Genomic DNA, 16,354 nt, shown 5'->3' with positions numbered 1-16,354 from the left:
AATTTTTATTTCGAAAATATGCACAGTCTTAGGCGTAGAGTGACTGAGTCACTAGTATGAAAATAATGAAAAACCTGACAAATAATTCTAAACAAAGAAAAAACAGGCCATAGATCATTCATCTATTACTGAGAAAACATAAGAACTTTAGAGATGCAGGTATATACTGTTAACACAGAGTGAAAGTAAAACGATGAATGAATCAACACGACCTGAAGTCCCTTCTCGTTGCTTATGTGCAGGAAGGTTTAGCACTATTGATCGACGACTTTGAGGCTGAACGACATCTCAGCACGTGCCAGAGGTTGCGCTCCGAGGTAACATTTGGCTGGGTGCAGCCGAACTGCGGGTAGTGAGACTGTTGCAGTGAATAGATCGGTTTGTTAGACAGCTTCAGATCAGATCCGACTGGTGCCGAAACGGCTCAGGGGGCGGAGCCTTCGCAGCTTACTGGGTCCTATTGCAGTCACGACAGAGGATACGATCGTTGGAGGAGTAGAAGCCGACGCCCACCAGTGACGCAGTGCAGAGTGAGCAGGTAAAACAGGCCCGGTGCCACTGACGCTCCCCGAAAGTGATGTACTTCACCTCCTCCTGACCTGCACAAGAGTGACACACCCTCAGTGCTCAGCAGTAAACAACAGACCTCCAGGATGCAGGCAATATGACGCCCTTCAGTGTAAATGTAGTACAGCCAAGTTACGAATGAGTTCTGTTCCCTAAGTCTGTCTCTAAGTAAAATTTGTAGGCAAGTCGGAAAAATAATACGGTACTTAATAATTATATTGCAATAAAAAGTAACTGCATACTGTACTGCACTGCACCTTGAGCTGATAAACCACTGGAGGCGCGCAATGTTTTCAGGAGCATCACAATGCAGTGCGCGCGTTCATTATTACGAGTCACTGTATTTAACTCCGTTTAACATAATAGGCCTTACGACAGTCCATTCATAAGTACGAGCTGTCCGCAAGTCAGACGTTCTTAACCTGGCCACTGCCTGTACCTCGGGCTACCTTCACGTGCATTTCCGTGACGGACACCTGCCTGTAATGGGCTCCCCACACGCCTCACACTTATTGGCGTACAGCCTGTTGTAGCAGATCAGGCAGCACGGTTTGTCCTGATGTGAGGTGAAGCTCTGGTCAGCCAGCGGGGCACGACAGGAAGCGCAGAGCAAGCACTTCCTGTGCCAGAAGACGCCCTGGTAGATCACGCCACCCTCTGGGAGTGCCTACCAGGAAATGCAGTGCTTAGGGCAGGGGTATTGTCATACTGGTATTTGCTCCATGGCCAACCCTGTCTATGCCTATACACTGATCACTGCCATGTAGACCGTCTCACCTGCTTACAGTGCCCACACCGGGGTGACATCTTGTTCTCATGACATGCCACACAGAAGTACTGGCCTTTGTGTGGGAAGTATCCTTGGGAGCCAATAGGCTTCTCACAGCTTTGGCAGATAAAGCAGTCATCGTGCCATGTGACTCCGTCGAGCTCCAGCCTCCGTGATCCTAAAAAGTGGAGATGAGGGGATCTTACTGTGGAGCAATGATAATTCACAGTGATGGTCCCCATGCAGGTTAGACACTAATGAGATGAGGCCAATAAGGGGCAGCGAAAGAATCTAGAAGCTGGCAAGAAATGCCTGCCTCCATTGTCAGACCAGAAGAAAAAGTCAAGTATCTTTAAGGTAGTAAGTGATGCAAATGTATGCAAAGTAGCAGAAGTGTTTTTTTTTACCTGGTAAAATCGGCATATTGCAGGCGTGACACTGTGCGGCAAACTCCCTGCAGTGGCAGTCTTTACACAGCAGCGCCCCCTCCTGGCTGCTGAAAGCCTGGTCAGCTAGGGACCGGCGGCAGTGGAAACAGCTGAGGCAGCAATCATGGTAGTGCTTGTCCTCAAAGAAAAGCTCCTAGATACAGGAGGGTGAATGGAAAGAAAAGATGAGAATCCTCACAGACGATGTTTTTTCCCTGAACAGGATGATGTTTATATCCTGATGTAACCAATGCTCAGGGAATGTAAAGTAAAACTGGCGCGAGCCTATGAGTAAAGCCCTCCCCCAAAAAGATACACACCGTGGAATTGTGCCCAATCAGCTGCCCACAACCCGCACAGGTCTTAGCGCACAGCTCGTCATAGCAGGGAACACAGTGTGGCTGCTCCTTCACACGGATGAACCTGCGGCCGTACAGAGAGGTTCTGCAGCCGACGCAGTCGAAGGCCTTACTCATGTTGTCCTGTGAAAGCCAGCCAGACAAAAGGAGGGGAGATCAGCAGTGGACTCCAAACGGACTGGTAGACAGCTAAGGCCTGTCAGCAGGTATACTGCAGGGTTTAAAATTTACTATTTAGCTTTGTCTGAATTAGAGAGTAATGTTGAGAGAGTGTGTGTGTGGGGGTGGGGGGGGGGAGGGGGAGGGCAGTGGAGGAATAGGTGGTGAGGAATGCCCTGTCAGTTTGTTCAGTGAATGAATGAGTACCTCATCACACAAGTCAGTGAGTGACTGAACACATCATCGTGCAGGTCAGCGAATGAATGAACACATCATTTACGTTAGAGAAGGAATGAAGACACATTAGGGTTTCACTCTTCTGACATTCGTTCGGAAAGAGCATAGGGGGGTGGATTTCTGTGACTAACCGTCACACACCCAACCCTTTCAAAATTTGAACATGAAAAGATATCAGTGGCACAGGACATAAGAAAACAATGCGATAACAAATACAAACAAAAAAAAAAAAACATTGTCTAAAACAGGTTCACAGAAAGATTTGCCAGAAGCTCAGGCCAAGAGTCCTATGAAGTTCCTCCTCCGGACTCTCACATCTACCTTGAGCTTAAAAATCCCCCCAAATGAAGCATATTTACTGGGATTTGATCTATCCTTCTTCACTCTACAAACTGAGAACAGAACACATGGTTGTGTCAAGCCAAGTCTCGAAAGTCACTCTACCCGGTAATGAACAGAGGCTGGGCCTGGTTGTACGTTAATGTAGAGAAAGCCAGTCTTATGTCCTGCTGTTAAAGCACCAGTCTGAGCTAATCGATCTAGCAGTGTTCGTACCATAACAACATCAAGCAAATACATGAAATGTGGTGAAAAAAGTAAGAGGGAGTTTTTTTTCCCCCCACAACAAAAGCATAATAACTGACTTAAAGAAGTGGCAAAATTTCAGCAACAATTCTGCTAAGTCTAATTTAAATATTTAAGGAAGAATATGCAGCCACCTAACTTGAAGACAGACATACAAGCAAGGTTGTAGCCAGGGTTGGAAGAATAGTGAGTTCCCGGAACCCGAGGGTGGGTTTCCGCAATCACATTTTTGATACTGCCCCCTTCATAAGCTTTCTTCTTTTTTTAAAAAAATAATAATAAAATAATAATTAGCTATGCGAGACGTTAGTTAGCATAATTCATTATTGAGGTCAATATTTAGCGTCAAATTTTATTTTTAGCTCTTAAACAATTAGTCCGGCCCTCGGTGACCTCACAGCTGGCTACGGGCCTGCAGGCAAACAGTGTTTGTAGGTAACATCAATACTGAAAACAAACAAAAAAAAGACCTACGCTATTCATTTCATCAACCAAGTGGATCACGAATTATTCTGAATTCTGTCTGTAATATTATTATCGTAATCCTGCATGTAACTTCCATCGTTAAAGTAACAACTATAATAATAATAATAACAATATTTTATTATTATTATTATTATTATTAGTAGTAGTAGTAGTAGTAGTAGTAGTAGTAGTATTATATATAATTATATAGTAAGTATAGTATTATATAATGGCAGCACATGGAAAGTAAATATGAACTTACGCAATGAAGCCTCAGTTTGTCGTTCTGCAGTAAGGGTGTTAGTTCGGAGAAGCGCCTCAGTCTGCGCTCACGCACCGCGCTCAGTCTTTCCAGAGCTTTTTATGATCGGATCAACGCACAGACAAGTTTCTTTAACGCCACCAAAACCTACAGTGAGACAGTGACTCGTCCGCCACACCTCCGTCCCACGCCTCAGGTCATGGTACTACAGGGAAATTCACGTGCCTCCACTCCTGTTAGTATGTTAGATTCATCATAAAATCATTTGTATTGACGAAATGCTACTGCTATAGAAACGCTCTCGTTACCAGAAATTATGTAGACTAACAACATCATTTCCCCCACGGTCTGACGTGCTAATGAGGCCTATTAAAGAACAGCGGTCGTTAAGCTTCATCAAATAAATAAGAAAACAACCAAACAAACAAAATTTGGGCACGTTGCTAATCTTTTTCAAAGCCAAACGTAGAACTTCGTGTACAAAGGCACTTTATACCTTTCTAGATATTTAATGCTGTGGAATGGTGTCCGACTACATTTAGGGACTTGGCAAACAGTGAAATAACAATTGATAGAATGTCAGGTATTCTGCGTGTGAATTATATCCGTCTGAAACCCGCAAAAGGTGTGACAGGAAATGTTTCTTTAAATTTTACATGACTGGTAACCACGCAAATCTTTTTCACATTGATTTTTTTTACAGAACTTCGCAAGAAGCACATTTAAGGCAAGGGACTCGCATAGAGACATATTATTTCTACGACTCCTTTTAAGGATATGAGTTGTCAAGAAAATAGATGCATGTGTTTCGTGTGTATGTTATTGTAACGAAGGCAGTGTCTGTGTTGCAGTAAAGTACAAAAAATAAAAAAGTACTTTGATTATTTTAAATGTATAAATTACTACTCACATACACAGTCATTACAAAGTTGCATAATATATGGAACTATTACAATGTATACCAGGACTAATCAAATTACGGTCCTCAGGGTCCGAGCGTTAGCTGCTGGTTTTCCAGCCTCCCTTTACTGGTGAGCCAGGTGTGAAGCCTCTGGCCAATCAGAATCAATAATTATTACACTAACTACCAGGGAGAACTGAAAAAAGGGCCTGGATTTGGAATCGAGGGCCAGATTTGAAGAGCCCTGATATATATATATATATATATATAACTTCAACTGGACGGCAGGGTGTCAATAAATCTGGGTTTTAGCTCGGAGACCAGTAGGAAGGTGTTACTTTCAATTGGGAGAATTTCTTAGTATCTTTTGCTGACTGGGCTGGTCCAGTAAAAACGTACTACAGCCGAGATGAATTTCTACTATGAAATTTGCAAGCATAAAGAGCAACCAAAGGCCATCACATCTTACAATAATAGATTTACCATATAAAAAGTTATTTTCAGTGTATCATTTAGAAATTTCTATGAACAATTTACTCATCCAGAGCATCACACGGTAACAAGGTCGGCATACAGCCAATATCTACCAGTCACAGCTATTCAAATCTTTCCCGATTCTCGGATCGTCCTGCTGGAATAGCGGGAATGATACTGCTTCGAGCTGAAGGATAAATGTCATCTCACTTCCTGTCCATTTAGTTGTATCTGATGACCGCTATATTTTTTAAAGGTATGTTTGCCTCATAATAGGAAATTTTGGTTACTCACACCTTTTTAACGCTTATGGCTCATACATGACTGTTAAAACGATTAACTTATGCCTTTACAGACCTATAATCCTATGCAGGTAAAGGGTGCTTCGTAACCAAGGTTTTCCAGGTTTGTATTATTAATCGGTAATTTTTCGTTTCTTATACGTAGACATGGTTACCAGTTCTCATGCATCTGGCCTGACACTCACGCTGCCGCAAGAAATCTTACGGCAAATCTATATTATTCCATTATAATCCTACAATTAAGTAAATCAAAAACGCTGGGGCAGTTTGCAAACCCCACAGACTATTTACAAGATTATGAAACTATTACATGTAAATGGGAGTGTAGACTTGTCTCGAACCGATCTCATGCCAGGCAAGTGACCAAAGTCGGCAATTCTACGTATATTGTTTCGAATGACAATATTTATAACCGCTCTTATCGAACATAAGGACCTCCAAAAGCATTTAAAATCGACTTAGCACATTCACGAGATGGATTTCTAACAATCGTACACCTGAAAAAAATTAGCAAAATTAACTTTACATTCACGGCCTATGCAAATTAAACATTGCAGTCTGCTGGATGACGGGGCACCACTCGGCATTTTCCTGCAAGCGTCGCGCATTTATCTACGTTTTAAACTACCTGTATATTGGAGGCGCGCATGTTTCCCTGTTCGTACAGGACCTGTTGCATCCCAATGGCGCTACACCGAGTAAGCCGAACCGCTTTCCTTAGCTGGCTCCGAAACGAATATTAAATCCTACTGTTTTAGTGACTTCGATATTCTGAAAGAAAATTGCTTAATTGATAAAGCTGGTGACGTGTACTATAATGTATTTTTAGCAATGTGATACAGGGTTGCCAACTCATGCATCTGATGCTTTCAGACTCACGCAAGAAATCAGTTGCCTCAAATTTATATTATTCCATTATAAACCCAAAATTAGATACATCAAAGGTGTCGGGACAGTTTGCAAACCCTACAGACTATGTACAAGCTAATGAAACTTTTACATCCATGTAAATGTATGCGCAGACATGTTTGGAATTGAACGTCTGACGCCAACCAGCTGCCCAAAGTTGGCAACGCTGGTGATATGAGTAGCGAGGTATCTAGGTTACTGACCAGGATGATAGATTGATTTAGGTCCCACGAGGTATAAGTCATTTTGCACTAGACAAACGGAATCCGTGTACGGGCATTATATTTGGTTTCAATCCGGAAGGAAATTTTCTTCATTTTTTTCACCATTTCCAATAACAAGAGTCGATCACGCGGATTTTTAAAAAGTTTGCTAGTGGTGCCGCCACCCGGTCTTATCCGCAGTCACCCCCTTTTTCGGCTTGAGTTCTGCCCGGTGACACCTGTGTGCGATTCTGTGACGTCATCTGTTTATCTAGTGCTTGCCATTTTTTTTTCAATACATCGAATAGCAATTACGATTTAGCCTTACATAATGTACGATCTATATAAAATCAACCCTGTTTCAGGTTTCAGAATCAAAACGAGAGCAGTTTCGGAGGTATTTAGAAAAGAACAATGTCCTTGACTCCCTGACTAATGGTATGTACCCTGAAAAAGAATGACATGGGTTATCGGAATTGTTTTTGGCCACTGAGCGATCCGATAAGATGCTACTTCTCATCTGCAGTGCTGGTCGCTTTGTGTCAGGACGAGGACAAACCGCATGATGCTTTGCAGTATCCCTTGCAGACGTTTTTTGTTTTCTATATTCTCATTATTCAGCGAAATGCGAGACGTGAAATCACTTTACATTTTGAAATCAAATGGTATTTAATTCCTTTAAGTGCGTTTAGATGCCAAATACTACCAATAAAATCAATAGCGTTGCCAGTGGTCAACAACATAGTGAATTCTGACGGATATTGTGATCAAAATGCAAATTTCACCACGGACATCGTATTTTAAAAAGTAGGCTACACAGTACGTATTCGCCCTGAAGTTAAAACGTTTTGCCACAGACATGTTGTCCGTGTACGGACAGTTTGACGATCCCTTTGCATCCACTTGAATTTAGTATAGGCTACATATGTCGGCATGTTTGCATCGATATACATGTTAAGAGTCTTAATGAGCGCCAGCTTCGTGCGTCAGCGCCTGGACATGTCCCGCGTTGCGAGTCCCGAATCACAGACACTGAGCTTGGAGCTCATGGAGCTACAGCGGAAGCACCAGCATCTCCTGGAGGAAAACAAAGATCTGAGAAACAGGGTGAGCACATCCACTTATAAACTTGTGCGCACACGCGCACATACATTGGCATTGCTGTTTAAACGGGGACCTTCCATTCATTTCTATGGGAAAAACCCTATTCGAATCAGGACCCTCTTAAACCCCACCCAGCCCTAACCTTTCTCAAAAGTAACCAAACAAAATGCTAGACTTTTTGGCATTTTTACATTTTGCATTCTCAGATTTTTATAAAATTGAAGTTATCCAAATGGGGACCTGAAAAATGTCCCAAAATGTAGAAGTTTCAGGTTTTACTCGACTTTGGGGAAATTTTAGTTCCCAAATGTGATCTATGTAAACCCACACACACACACACACACACACACACTCATGCATGCATGCGTACATAATATTAATCTCATTTTCCTCATTCCCAGCTCCTACAGTATGAACTGGCTCCAGAGGACAGTAGAGGCTGAAACACTCTGGTCGATGTGGACATGCTGGTACTGGTAACTCCGGACTGAAAACACGGTGAATGGAATATGATTCATATTTCAGTTAGCAGGAGTCGCTTAAAGGATCTCTCTCTTTTTTCTGCTGCTGATCTACAACTGATATTGAGAGAAATAAATACCTTTGCATCAGCCATTCTACCATTAGTTTTATTACAGTTACTTGTGGAATACATGTTTCATGCAGAAAGCCTTGAACTATACAAGCAGGTAACACATTTTAAAGTGACATTTCAGAGGAAGCGATGGATATATTATTTTCACATTTGGCTCGCAAAACAGTAGCAAAAGCAGCTGTTTCAGTATGAGCATGGAGGGGAGTTTCCCAGCAAAGAGATGCAGATAGAAATGTGAATCAGTACAGTGTCAAATCAGACAACAATAACCAATAGGAATGAGAGCAGCAGGCACATTCTGGAAGGAGACGCTGGTACCCGTTGGATTATCGAGCCTTTAAGAAACATCTGAAAAAGAGAGAACAGGATTTTTATGGCACCATCTGCTCTACAGTGGATTATATCTGTGTCAGTGAGCTGACAACTGCCAGTTTCAATCCTGTGCTGGGCACTAATGGTTAAATCGCAAAGCTAACATTTGTAATTTGTAGTCGACATTTAATGCAAAATAAATGGGCAGGGGTAAAGATCTGAGTGACCTTGACAAGGGCCAAATAATTATAGTCAGATGGCTGGGTCAGATCATCTCCGGAACAGCAGGGCTTGTGCGGTGCTCATGATCAGCCATGGTGCCTTGTGCCTCCCTTGGTTCTGTTCCCACCAGTATCCTTCATCAAAGAGGTATGGAAAAGTCCAGGTTCCCCCAAGCCATACAGTTAATACTCACAACTGGCTGGCCGGCTTCCATATCGCTGTATGATTAGGTCTTGCGTGAATTTCACAAACGATTCATACTGCTCTGAAACAAAAATATAATGTCGCATTAAATGCCTTTGAGCAGTTAACCAGAAGTATGTACTAATGCTTAGTGCAGGGGTGGAGAACCTGCTCCATGGAGGGCCGGTGTGGGTGCGGGTATTTGGGATGGCCTCTCAATCAGCCAATAACTGTCGGTCCCCAGGACTGGAGTTGAGAACTACTGATTTATTATTGGCTGATTGAGAGGTCATCCGAAATACCCGCACCCACACCGGCCCTCCATGGAACAGGATCCCTACCCCTGACTTAGTGGTTGACGTCGCTTACCCCCACCCACCAACAGAGGGCACTCCTCTCTGCCCCAGCCTCCAGATGCCAGCCTGTCCCACATACCTGAGAGCTTGGTATTTAGGATTTCCTCGTATTCCTCACGGACCCTCAGCTCGTGCTCGTTGGCCAGCTGTTCACACAGGTTGCCCACCTGACGCAAGGTGAAGGCGGGGGGGTCGCTCGTGTCACAGACACCTGTGAATAAAAAATGAATGAAAAATTACAATTAAAAAAAGCAACAGGCACGTGGACAACATTCATTTCCTCACAAGACCAGGCCCATAATTAAAGGGTCCGTATCAAGGAGAGTGAATAATGAACAATGATCAGCAGCCAAGAAAGGCAGAGAGGTACTGGGGAGACAGGAAGAAGGGTCCAAGAAAGGGGGCCGCATTTCACCCATAAGAAGTCAGGGCTGTTCCGCTCGGATTACCCGCATTACCTTGTTTTGTGTGGCGTTTATTTTCAATTTGACTTTCTGTTTCACCAGAAAGGCTTCGAATAACAAGCTTTCCTCTCCCCTTACTGACCACTTCTGGTTAACTGCTGAAAGGCAACATTATATTTCTGTTTCAGAGCAGTATGAATTGTTTGTGCAATGTGCAGTTTTACAAGCGCTTATGAAATGCGAATGCAAATCTCTTATTGTCTGTCTCACGTCCCATATTTCTCTTTGGTTACATTAATGACATTATTCATGTTCACAGACATTACAAGCTGGGTAATTTTAATTAGGAAAAGTATTAACTTGCTGGAATGTACAGGACTAGTACATAATTTTGTAGTTTTTCTTGTAAAGTGTATTTCACAGTATAAACTAAAATGTTGGGCTGTTCTTAGCATTCTATGGATGAGACGCTACACTGGCTGTGCAGGACAGGACAGGGACATCTGCTCGACGCTGTGGAAGATCTGCTCTGTAGGTATGAAACACGAGGACAAGGCGCTGAGGAAGACTGGCGTGATCAACAGAGGCACTTAGGGCAGAAAGCAGAGGTTAGTAGCAGAGAGAATCGCAAGGGAGCCCCCTCCCTCACTTTTGGGGCCCTGGAACTGACGCATGATAACGCAGCCTCCAGGGAGACCTGTACCTCAATTCTAAAGACTCTGCCATAGCCAACATGCCTGCTATCCACACACAAATTCCAGATTACACAATCAATAACCAATAATCGATAAATGAGACCCCCTCAATGGCATACTCTCCACAGCCAATCTGTCAGAAACAGCGCTCTTGCCACATGCACGACGAGAATTCTGCACAGGCATCTTGAATGGACCCAACCCAGACCGTGCAGCTGGACCACTGACCAGCTGCATTGCAGTATGTTCAATCCAAGATAACGATTTAAACTCCACAGGCGGGCAAATGGTATCGTAATCCAGACGCAGAGGTGAAGTGTCCCAGCCCTGCCATTTAATTTCAAGAGACACCGGTAGCTAGTTATGTTGGGTAATAAGAATCCATCGTCTACCTTCGGTTCATAAAAGTACTTTAATCTGTTACATTTAGCAAATAACCCTAAACGCGCAATCTCTCCATTGACACACCGAGCCTTCCAGCCAGCCTGCGTTGGCTGCCTGTGACATAATTAGAAAAATGACGTATTATATATCGTTTACTTAATTTTTAAAAACTGCAAAGTAAGACTCCATACAGGTTAGCTGACGTAGCTTTTATCGAGTTATAAGAAAAATCAGTTAACAGATGAGGTCACATGTTTAACAAATACGGGGATCTTGGAGCGTTAGTAACGAATCGGGTATTATCAGGTCATGGCAGCTTTACATAAAGCAATAACAAAACCGGGGTCAGTAAATAATATCAATAAATATCACTATAACTAAATGAAATGTCGGTCATTCTCACCTGGAGTCAGCCTCTGCTGTCCAGCCGGAGGCGGCGGGCCGAAGGTGCACCTTCGGACAACGGAGCTGGCGGCACCGGCCAGCGGGTCGCACCTCCGGCGCTTGGGGGACTGCGGAGCGTGCAGATCGTCCCACTTCACGGAGCGCCTTAATGTGGCGCCGCACGCCATGCCTGAACCGGCGGATAGCACTGCGAGGACAGATCACCCGGCATGAAAACAGAAGCGCCGGGGCAAAGCGCGGTCCCGCCCTGATACTGGTACCCTGTACGGCAACCCGAGCTGGTGCCACCCCAGTACCGACCACATGTGTCATACGTCAGCTGGGAGCGATCGCCGGTTCCGGGGACAGGGCGGCGCATGGCGCAAGCGTCTATTAGGCGAACAGAAATACTAATACGGAATCGCACAACACTGCGAATTATACTTCAAATAGATGCACTCATTTTAAGACATACGGTTTTTCACACGGGACCCAGGAAGAGTCGTGGCAAAAACTGCCAATCGGCAAAATTTTGATTAATTACAAGGTGAAAGGCAATGCCTCGAGGACATAAAAGTCCCGCTGATAGAAGGGCCTCTATTGTGTGTCCGAGGTACATAAACGGCAATAGTGTACACAAACCTGTTCATTGCTGGACGGCACTTCAGTCTAAGCCGATTTACGCCTGAGGCGTGTACTCAGTTTCACGAACTTAGCTCTCCAAACTCACAAAGCCAGTTTAAAGCTATTTGCAAACAGCTTAAAATATTACGTCTCCCGGGGTCAAGTTAAAGTTGGTATTAAGATTAAACATTTACACACACACACATTCAAACTTTAATCGGGAAAAAAACAACATAACAGCGAATGTAACAAAGACTTTGTACATGTGTATTTCAATGCAAAGTTTCAAATTTATGAAATTTTTGGGCATTTACAGCAAGCCAGAATTACAGATTCAGAAAATGAGCATCTCTTCAACGGAAATTCATTCCCAACTACGTGGATAAGCTATCGCACGGTACACAAAGGGAGAGGACATCATAAAACAAGTTTAAAAGTTACTCCATCAAAACCGTCCACAAGTTAACTGTCTTCCATCACCCCGAGCCAGTTCACTAGTGCAGCAAACTGGTTTTTATTGAGCGACTTGCGGGAAGTGGAGGGCACATCTGCAGAGTCAGTCACACAGTGGAAGACCATTAACTAGGAAAAATTTGATTCAAAACCACGATGCACTGCGGTACAATTTAGGTTTTCGGGTACAAAAATCTTGCGGGCAGAAGAAACAACCCATCAACTTAGCTTCAGAGAACGTGATGCGTCAGCTTAGACAGGGCAGTCTATCAGTCACCTTTACAACACTGAAGTAAAATTCCAAGTCCAAACTATAACAAAACAACTTTCCTAAAAACCTAAACCAGGAACTTCCACTGTTTTGTGCATACATTAGAGGCGCCGGATCTGTGAACAGGGTGTTTTCATTTAAAAAAAAAAAAAAAAAAAAAAAAGCACGACCCAACAACTCAGTCCAAACCAGTCCCAGCTCAGACAGAATCTAGTACTGCAGCAAAGAATGCAGAGAAGCACTGGGGTGATGACAGGGGGGGGCCTAGTGCCCCCCAGACTTGCGTCCAGCCCAGGAGCGAGATCGCGATCGAGAGCGGGACCGAGACGCAGAGCGGGAGAGAGAGCGGGACGGAGAATGCAGCTGCTCGTCTTTCTGGGGCTCCTGAGAGGTGGCACGTGGAGGAAACTCGCCGAGGGGGGGGCTCGGAGATTTGGACGCGGAGCGAGACTGGCCCCTGGATTCCCGCTTGGGCCGGGGAGGCGACTGTGACCTGGAGTGGGAAGGCATGTCAGGTTGGGGCCTGGAGTCCCGACGCTGACCTTTGTGTCTAAGGGGGAGTAAAGGAACAGAACATATTACACATGCAGTTTATTGAACCACAGCCCAAATCCAGTTTAAACCAGTGACGCAATGGAGAAAAAGGAGAACTCACCTATCGTTGTCGCGACTCCTGCTCCGTCGAGGCCTGCCATACGGACGACCACGGGACCTGGGAGGGAAGCAGTTAGCAAGACCACTTACTAACAAGCAGGGATGCCCTTAATGTCCAACGATAAGCTAATAGAACATTAGAACAAGTCAATGCTCACTGCATCCATAACACATCTATGAGAGAGAACCTTCATCCCCAGCCCGACCCCTGGGGAAATTGAGGCAAGGGTTCCTTACTCCCGAGGGCTCTCGGACCGGCGCGGCCTCCGCTCATACGAGGGGCTGCGGGACCTGCGTCTGTCGTAACTGCGACTGCGCGAGCGTCTCCGCCGCCCATCCCGGTCGTAGTCATCGTAGCGGGAGAAGCTGCGGGGCGACCGCCTCTCCTTCACCTTCATCTGACTGGGTGCTGCAGGAACACAGGGCGACACCAACACACGCCACTTCAGCGTCTCTCACACGGCAAAGACCGGAAGCTTCCAGCTGCTCCATAGACAAGAATCTCGGGTGAATCTCAGTCTTACTCTTTCGGTCTCCTTGGGCGAACTGGATCTCGATCTGTCGCCCGCACACCCACTTCCTGTCCAGGTTGTGAAGGGCATCTTCGGCATCCCGCACATCTTCAAACATGCTGCCTGTCAAGGCTTTTAAACTAGCCATGTGGCTCAGGGCTCTACATGCACATCAACACGGCCAGGACCCCCCCCCACCCCACCACATACACCTCCGGCAGAACCGGCGAATCGTAGCTTGAAAGGGGCTTTACTTTTGGGTTCATCATATCAGGTAACTGGGCTCATATTCAGTCATTCATTCATTCACTGAACGCTTGCTTACTTTAAGAAGAACTGAAGTCCTCACGGGACTCAACCGGCAACCTTCCAATCATAATTCTGGTCTCTTTACTACGCTAAATCCTCCTCCCACTAATGTGACAAGAGGCAAAAAGGAGTTCTTCTGGAGATTAAAGATCCACTGATGTCATCAGACAGCTGTAGCCACCATGCCTGAGAAATAAATCACTGCATCCACTTGAAGAACACAAGCAGAGAAACTAAAACTTTAGCATATTGTTCAAGTTTAGTCTGCAATGCATGGTGCTTATATGCTTTTGGCAGGATACAAAAACCAGGTTTGTTACCTTAAACATGCTTGACTGACCTTCATCTTGACCTTTAAGATCTTTAACTGCATTCCAGAAGAACTTGGATTTCCTGCTTGTGCTTTCCCATAATCCCTCTTTTGCAGATATATTGATGCTTTGACGCCCAACTTGGTCCCCTTTTCAGTTTGGACTCTTCAAGCTGAACACTATCTCACTCTCGAGGCCTGATTTCCTTATGGTCTGTGCAGCTTGGTTTAATTCCTGGACTCTACCCTACTCAGGTCTGACTGTGAGGCCTCCACAGGCAAGGACTTTATATATTCTAGGGCAACAACAGAAGAATAAGTTAGGAGGAAAACACATCTCCGCATGTCATTGTCCATATAAGGACTTTCTGTAAGCATGTGCCATCCTGTCCATCCTCCCAGATACTGCCATTCCTCAATTACAACGTAATGGGGGGTCAAACACCCCTCCCCCCGTTAAATGTGAAATACCATTCATTAAAAGGAGGTGTGATGAAAGGATATTGAATGTATGCAAATCCTCTTGTTCGACGTGTATAGAAGTCAACGGGAATGTAGACATCTACTATGGGGCCGTAACGACCAAACTCGCGACGTAAATCCTCCGGCCTGAAGCACCGCAAAACAGTTTCATTTATAATTAAATTCAATCCCTCGTTTGCCTCACTCAGCCAACAAAAATTAAAATACCCGACATTACAATTGCAGTGATTAGTGCAGAGACTACAGCAGCAAGCAAATCAGAAAGTTCAAATGCTTCGGATAAAAATACAGGGTTTACTGGTTTAAGTTAACCCAACAGCTGGCTGCACTCAAACTATCAGATCTCATTCTACGCGCGATGGACGAGCAAATCAAAAGTAAAACAAAAGTAAATCGCGGCCTGCAGTGACGGGACGGCGCTGTTTGCTACGACGCAAGGCTGTATATAAACCGGCGACTTCACTGACCAAGTTACAGGGAGCAAAATCTGGCGAATGCTATACTTACGCCAGACTGTATTTTAAATGTAACCAATGGGGCCGCTTGTAAAGCTTTTATATTACCGTGCAGAAGGACCCCCCAAGGAAAACCAGGGCTTTCGCACGCAACGCCCGGGGTAGTGAAAACGTGGCCATTTGCTGAAACGAAACCAAGAGGCTCGTCCACTAAATTTATCAGATGTTTTCAAGTATGCAAACGAAGGAACTGGTGAAATTCAATAAAAGAAATACAATCGTTTGGCATTTGTACGGACATTTTTGCAAGGAAAATCTAGGTCTCGTAACCAAGTGTATTTTTTACCCCGAAGGCCCAAACCAACCCGCGTTTCATTTTCTAAACCAAAATAAACGCAAAAATATTCAATTCAAACGCTTTCTATCAATTAGGCCTACTTACCTCGACTCATCAGAAATATTTCTGATGAACAGTGAAGTATTTGGGGGACGCAAATACCTTGCCATTTTTAATAATTCTGCTTCTATAAGTTGACGTACTCAAAGCTGCAGCGCCAAAAGCGAAGCGTTCAGCCTTATACCACGTGGAAAGGATACTGCGCACGCGCAGAAGGCTTCTCCTTAAAGGCGAAGTCCGCCCCGCTATAATTATGCCGGTATGTGGCTGCCCGATTTCCATAACCTATTCAATGACGGGTCGCCATCCCATCGCAGAGTACCCGTCAAGAAATTTCCCATATTATCATAAGTATAAAAGAAACATTTTGATTGTTCATTAATCAAATTTTTATTATAGCATTGCAAATTGTAATATAAAAGCACAAGTACTAGTATGAGGAATTTTGCGGGTATATTAGGCAGTGCCATTTTGACAAAATGCAATCCAAGTCTTAAAATGCAATTTTGTGTCATTTGTAATCAACTTATATTTGTTTCGTTAATGTATGACAAAACTACTTTTTAATAAATGTAATTAATATCTTGCAAAAAACATCAAAATTATCAGTCAATGAGTTATGTTTGT

At 44.2% G+C, this 16,354-nt stretch overlaps 4 protein-coding genes across 6 annotated transcripts; 1 reads left to right on the top strand and 3 right to left on the bottom strand.

The window, feature by feature from the left end:
• Nucleotides 1-3: 3 nt before the first annotated feature.
• Nucleotides 4-6,269, bottom strand: LOC125718762 (four and a half LIM domains protein 3-like). 2 transcript variants are annotated; one of them, XM_048992805.1, is made up of 6 exons: nt 6,137-6,269; nt 2,085-2,246; nt 1,744-1,918; nt 1,345-1,514; nt 1,048-1,234; nt 4-599 (listed from the first exon to the last, which is right to left on the bottom strand). In XM_048992805.1, exons 1-6 carry the CDS (start codon nt 6,185-6,187, stop codon nt 448-450), a joined length of 897 nt encoding a protein of 298 aa, XP_048848762.1. In that variant the 5' UTR covers nt 6,188-6,269; the 3' UTR covers nt 4-447. The 2 variants fall into 2 exon arrangements, with proteins under 2 accessions (XP_048848762.1, XP_048848764.1); XM_048992807.1 differs by lacking the exon at nt 6,137-6,269 and adding an exon at nt 3,832-4,254.
• Nucleotides 6,053-8,335, top strand: LOC125718766 (c-Myc-binding protein-like). The gene is made up of 5 exons (XM_048992813.1): nt 6,053-6,206; nt 6,986-7,058; nt 7,147-7,195; nt 7,598-7,727; nt 8,126-8,335. Exons 1-5 carry the CDS (start codon nt 6,156-6,158, stop codon nt 8,165-8,167), a joined length of 345 nt encoding a protein of 114 aa, XP_048848770.1. The 5' UTR covers nt 6,053-6,155; the 3' UTR covers nt 8,168-8,335.
• Nucleotides 8,336-11,642, bottom strand: LOC125718765 (akirin-2-like). The gene is made up of 5 exons (XM_048992812.1): nt 11,581-11,642; nt 11,279-11,467; nt 9,472-9,603; nt 9,047-9,118; nt 8,336-8,667 (listed from the first exon to the last, which is right to left on the bottom strand). The coding sequence occupies exons 1-5, from the start codon at nt 11,636-11,638 to the stop codon at nt 8,657-8,659; spliced, it is 462 nt and encodes a 153-aa protein (XP_048848769.1). The 5' UTR covers nt 11,639-11,642; the 3' UTR covers nt 8,336-8,656.
• Nucleotides 11,643-12,072: 430 nt separating this feature from the next.
• LOC125718763 (serine/arginine-rich splicing factor 10-like) lies at nt 12,073-15,931 on the bottom strand. Of its 2 annotated transcripts, XM_048992808.1 has the most exons (6): nt 15,773-15,931; nt 14,897-15,001; nt 13,786-13,889; nt 13,499-13,670; nt 13,263-13,319; nt 12,073-13,157 (listed from the first exon to the last, which is right to left on the bottom strand). In XM_048992808.1, exons 1-6 carry the CDS (start codon nt 15,835-15,837, stop codon nt 12,872-12,874), a joined length of 789 nt encoding a protein of 262 aa, XP_048848765.1. In that variant the 5' UTR covers nt 15,838-15,931; the 3' UTR covers nt 12,073-12,871. The 2 variants fall into 2 exon arrangements, with proteins under 2 accessions (XP_048848765.1, XP_048848766.1); XM_048992809.1 differs by lacking the exon at nt 14,897-15,001 and having other exon boundaries at nt 13,786-14,688; nt 15,773-15,930.
• Between the last annotated feature and the right edge of the window lie 423 nt (nt 15,932-16,354).

Source organism: Brienomyrus brachyistius, chromosome 23, assembly GCF_023856365.1.
Source record: "Brienomyrus brachyistius isolate T26 chromosome 23, BBRACH_0.4, whole genome shotgun sequence".
Taxonomy (NCBI): domain Eukaryota; kingdom Metazoa; phylum Chordata; class Actinopteri; order Osteoglossiformes; family Mormyridae; genus Brienomyrus; species Brienomyrus brachyistius.
Note: the sequence above shows the minus strand (reverse complement) of the source record. Positions and strands in the feature narration are given on the sequence as shown.